General features: G+C 37.5%; 1 protein-coding gene across 1 annotated transcript in view; it reads right to left on the minus strand.

The window, feature by feature from the left end:
• The window catches only part of EML5 (echinoderm microtubule associated protein like 5), a 167,328-nt gene that overhangs the window by 41,276 nt on the left and 120,052 nt on the right, over positions 1-6,000 (minus strand). Inside the window, exon 27 of the mRNA XM_012803403.2 lies at positions 5,792-5,813. Coding sequence (XP_012658857.1) covers positions 5,792-5,813 — 22 coding nt within the window. The remainder of the gene's footprint in view (positions 1-5,791; positions 5,814-6,000) is intronic.

The raw sequence follows: 6,000 nt of genomic DNA on the forward strand, positions 1-6,000 counted from the left end.
AGCAATTATATCTCCACTAGCTTTCTTTTCTCTTTTTCTTCTTGAGACAGAGTCTCACTATGTCGCTCTGGGTAGAGTGCAGTAGCATCACAGCTCACGGCAACCTCCAACTCTTGGGCTTAAGTGATTCTCTTGCTTCAGCCTCCCAAGTAGCTGGGACTACAGGTACCAGCCACAACACCCAGCTATTTTTTGGTTGTGGTTGTCACCGTTGTTTGGCAGGCCCAGCTGGATTCGAACCTGCCAGCTCCAGTGTATGTGGCTAGCACCGTAGCTGCTGAGCTACAGGCACAGAGACTCCACTAGTTTTCTTGTTCTGGAACAAATGATTCCCAGAATAATTCATTTTCCTTTCTTTCTTTTCTTTTTTTTGAAGTAGAGCCTCACTCTGTTGCCTAAGGCTAGTGTGCCCTGGTCTCAATGCTAATAGCAACCTCAAACTCTTGGGCTCAAGTGACCCTCTTGCCTCAGCCTCCTACATAGTGGGACTAAAGGTGCCCACCATGACATTCAGCTACTTTTCCTATTTTTAGTAGAAATGGGGTCTCACACACCTGAACTCAAGCAATCCACCCACGTTGGCCTCCTAGAGTGCCAGGATTATAGGTGTGAGCCACCATACCCAGGCCTTCTCTTTTCTTTATGTGAAGTGCCTCCCAACCTTCCTTAGTCCTGTGCTTTCTGCTTTCGTCTAGACCACTAAACTGTCAATACACCCTTTACGATGCAAAGATGAATACTGAATAAGTGCTCTAATATAAGGCTAGGTCCGGATACTTTCTGTTAAATTGGTATAAGATTATGTGCGCCCTTTTAAAGGTTGTTTCATACCCTGGACTGTTTTTTCTCCCCACTAATTACACATACTTTTAAATATTTATTTGTTTGTTAAGAGATGGGAGTCTTGCTATATCTATATTGCCCAGGCTGGTCTTGAACTCCTGGCCTCAAACGATCTTCCCACTCCAGCCTCCTAAGTAGCTGGGACTACAAGGTGCGGGTCACTGTACCTGGCTGGACTCATATTTTTGCATTAATCACTCTACTTAAAATAGAGAATGGATTCTTATTGTTTGTTGAATATTAAGGGATGCAAATATTTGAGTTTCTATGAAATCTGGTTTCAAATCTACTTATTTCACCCTTATCTCCCAGCATTTTCCTTAGTGGTAACTTTTTTTACTTATAAAAAATACTAGCCATATTCCACATTGTCCTGTTTGAAAAACTTCCTGAAGACATTTTCATCTTCCTAAAGGTAGCTATAGAAGTACTCTAAAGAGTCCTTTCTTACGTACCATTTTATTAAATACCATATTACCCTATTTTAATGTTTTTAAATGAATGCATAGCTTAAACATGCACTAAATGAAATTAACATGTTTATAAACCAAAAAATCCTTCACTCAAAAATGTGTGATTTGTGTGGTTAAGTTTCTTTTTATGAGACTTTGAAACTTAAGAAAAAATTAAAACTATCTTGTGTGCAAAGGGTGTACAACCTTTAGTATCTCTGTGCCACAATGGAAGAAGAGTTGCCTTGGGGTACACATTAAATGCAACACTAACAAAATGAAAGAGCAAAAAAAATGGGTTTGTGCATAATTTTCGTGATAGCTGACACTACAGATAAGCAAAAAAGACCTCACGTAATCTGCATGTGGCCCACAGACTACAGGTTGGACATCCCTGAAAGCATAATAGTTTTTAAAGTCATTTGTAAAACCAATTTATCATAATGTAAGCCCCTCATAATAACTACATATAAACTGGGCATGGCGGTGCATGCCTACAGTTCAAATGCAACTCTTTTGTAGGATTTATCCTAGTTCATTTTCTAATTCTTTCTTGATGAATGTAGTTAGAAGTTTTATAGGGGAAAAATCAGTATCTTAAAATCCTATAAAGATCAAAATAGGACAAAGAGTAAATTTTTGAATATTTCTTTAGTAAAATACTTACCTTACTACTCCCTGCCTTGAAAAGGAGCAAGGGAAAAAATTAGGGAAACATATATGAACATTGATGATGGATAAAATATAGACATTTAGTAAACAGAAGAAAGGCAACATATCAACCGAATTCTAAGGAAATACAAAAATGCCTAATTTATGTCACATTTTAAAAAATATTTTTATTTAAAAATACTGAAAATTTAACACTTAAGTACTTTAAATATACAAGACTCACTACAAAAGTATTTTATTTTATTTTTATTTTTATTTTTTGACATAGTCTCAGTTTGTCACCCTCAGTAGATTGCCATGGTGTTAGGCACAGTGACCTCAAACTCTTGAGCTCAAGCAATCCTCTTGCCTCAGCCTCCTAAGTAGCTAGGACTACAGGTGCCTGCCACAACACCCAGTTATTTTTTTACAGATGAGATCTCCCTGTTGCTTAGGGTGGTCTCCAACTCCTGAGCACAAGCAATCCACCCGCCTTGGCCTCTCAGAGTGCTAGGATTATAGGTGTGAGCCACCACGCCCAGCCTACTACAAAAACATTTTAAAGAAATGTATAAATTAAAATTAGGGGGAAAAAAAGCATCAACAAAATAGAAGAGTTATCAATTGTCATCAAAAACACTTTCTTAGACTGAGTGTGGTGGCTCATGCCTGTAATCTTAGCACTCTGGGAGGCTAAGGCGGGTGGATCAACTGAGCTCAGTTCCAGAGCAGGCTGAGCAAGAGAGAGTCTTCATCTCTAAAAAATAGGCATTGTGGTATGTGCCCGGAGTCCCAGCTACTCGGGAGGCTGAGGCAAGAAGATTGCTTGAGCCTAGGAGTCTGAAGTTGCTATGAGCTTTATATGCCACTACAGCACTCTACTGAGGGCAACAAAGTGAGACTCTGTCTCAAAAACAAACAAATGAACAAAAAAACCCCTCAAAATGGAAACATTTCCCTTTAAAGTTGGCAAGATATTTGGTAAGTATTTGTTTTAAATATTTAAAAAATGGTTTATTTCGGGCAGCCCCTGTGGCTCAGTGGGTAGGGCACCAGCCCCATATACCGAGGGTGGCAGGTTCAAACCCAGTCCTGGCCAAACTGCAACAAAAAAATAGCCGGGCATTGTGGCAGGTGCCTGTAGTCCCAGCTACTTGGGAGGCTGAGGCAAGAGAATTCCCTAAGCCCAGGAGTTGGAGGCTGCTGTGAGCTGTGTGACGCCATAGTACTCTACAGAGGGCAATAAAGTGAGAAAGTGAGACTTTGTCTCTACAAAAAAAATAAAAAATGTTTATTTCATATTTAATAAAAATACATTTTATTTAAAATGCAAAAAAGCACTTATTTAAACAGACCATATTATTTCCTCATAAATATATTCAAAATTACTAAAAAGATTTACTCTTTTATTCTCTTTGATTCTTTTATTTTTGTGAAAACAAAGTCACATTAATGACTTCTGCCTTGGAATTTTCAACAGAATTTAGTAGGGTCAAAATTGTAAAATAAATCAAAAACAAAATACAAAACAATTTCAAATAATTTTGGAAAAGCTATAAAAAATCCAGGCTAACAGCAAAAATTACAGTCAATATAGTGGTAAACTTTCTTGGGCAGTAAAATATTTTCATCTGTAAGTACATGGGTCACTTTAGCAATAAGAGTTGGAAAATTTGAATTTAAATGTTTTAGCATTAATGAGACAGCCTACAGATTAAAATTAGGTCACATAATTCTGACATACCAAATTTACCTGGTAAAGTGACAATAAACATAGGGGAACATCTAGAGTTACTTTTTTACTTTTTCACTTTTCATTACTTGGGAGATGTAATTTCCTTTAAGTAATATGTATATTAAGCACTATACTGCAAATATTCTAACTATAAAATTTTAATAATATATACATTTGCATATTTACATGTACTCCTATAATTAATATTTATGGAATGCTTATTACTTTGTGAATATCTAATTTCAGAAATAGTGTTTAGTATTTGGTACCTCCTCAGGTTACTCTGTATTTCTTCAAGAGAAGAGTGTCACTGGTGAAGACCTACTATCTAAATTCTTGATTTACAGTATTTCATTTAAATCTTGAAATACTCTATAAACTAGGGGCTATATGATGATCATTTTACCAGTGAGGAAACTTTGGTTCAGAGAGAACAGTTTTTCAAGGTCTCACATAACTGGTAAATGTTAAAAATGAGTATTTCAGCCCATCTGATTCCCAAATCCCAAGTCCTTTGCACTGCATGCATATGATGCTGCTTTCTAGCCAACTGCTTAAACCTGGAATTCTGTAACAGTGTTAAATTATGGTATAGGCTTTCTTAGTAAATATTTCTAATTCAATACTTTTCCTCTTCATATATAATGACAAAATAAATGATCACTCTTTATCCCCCTTTATTAGTTGCCCTCTTATTGCAATTATCTGAGATCAATCATCAGCAAACCGGGACCTGGAAGAGTTGCTGAGGAAGCATCAGGACCTCAACATTGCAACTATAACTTCCTGAGAATGCTGGGGTCAGTCAATTCACTGAACCTCTAGCTCTCTCTTTCCCCACACTCATGTGCATCCTACCTTCTAACTTCATTCCTGTCCCTGAATGTTAACCCCACAGGTGCAAACTCAAATCCCCCTGCCAAAACTTTCCTGAATGGCGTAGCATTCCTACCAATCTGAGCTCTGAGTCTGCAGCAATACCCCCACTGGCCACACATTCACTTAAATTTTCCACAAATCCTGTTCAACTATGAATGAATTCCATTTCATTTTAGTTTTTTCCAGGAATACTCTTACTAACTTCTCAGAAGAAAAGTCCTCATTTCAGCCTTCTACAGAAGTCATTGCTGGTCTCATCTCCTACTTCCTCTTTGTTCATTGTTGCTGTTTCTGGATATTTTCTTTATGATTCTTAAAACCTCTTCACTTGCTGAATCCCATGCCGTTCACCAATCCATATGCTTCTTTATTATTTTTCATCTTTGATTTTAAAAACATCAGCTTCACAATTTCTCTCATGATCTGTCTGAAACCCCCTTACAAATTGATGAGGAGGTGCAAGGTGAGAACTAGAGTAATGGCCCCAAGAGCTCTGTGAAGGAGTAGGCTTAGCTAAAATAATGATAGTAATCAGCCACTGTCCTTTCATTTGCTTAACAATAACCACTGTTGCCCTTTGCTTCTTTACTCTGCAGTCATGCATAATTGTCAGTATAGAACATACCTATTTGGAACCTTGGAATAGTTTTTGAGATATCTTTCAGGTTCTGCACTCCAAGAATGGACCCAGCCAGACTAAGGACTGACTCAAATCATCTTAGGACACTCCATCCAAGGTCCTTCATTCTAGTAACTGACCTATCTATACAGTAGCCCATACCAAAGGATTGACGGTTCTCCCCCAAACCAGCCAATTAGCAGACCTTAACTGCAACTCCAGAATTTTTTCTTTTTCTTTTTTAATACCAACAGGCTGAAATGAAATGTTAGTCTTTCTCTGGCTCCAGTGGGTCTGGACATTCATTAAGCAAAGAATAGAACTCTCTTTGCTCTTCTAGTTCTGTTAAAACCTTCCTTCCAGGTTACAGAAGACATACAGATAACCCTTGGAACTTTCACAAAGCCTCCAAAGGGTGGCTTTTAATTTTTGTCATAGCATGCCCACCATGTCCTGAGCTACAAGTGCACACACCCTAAAATACTTTAAAAGAAGTCCTTTCCCTAATTCTGTGCTATCACCATTTTCCTTTTCTGGCGGTACCCCATCTGCTTGCAGATGCTCTTAATAAATTTCTGCTATTAACTCTATATTCAGCCTGGTTCTTTCCACCTCTCAATATCTAACACTGTATCTAGAATAGAGGTTTTAAAAAGTTATCACTCCCCATGAAACTGCTGTGCATATGTCATTTTTGAAATAATGATTGTCTAATGTTGATAAAGGCAGATGGATAGGCAGGCCTTTTCAAAATTGAAACCCACTCCTGCTCATGTGCTTCTTAAAACATACTTGGTATTGGATTCAATTTTTTTTTTTTT

This window comes from Otolemur garnettii, unplaced genomic scaffold, assembly GCF_000181295.1.
Source record: "Otolemur garnettii isolate 467f Iridium unplaced genomic scaffold, OtoGar3 scaffold00020, whole genome shotgun sequence".
NCBI classification, from domain to species: Eukaryota; Metazoa; Chordata; class Mammalia; order Primates; family Galagidae; genus Otolemur; species Otolemur garnettii.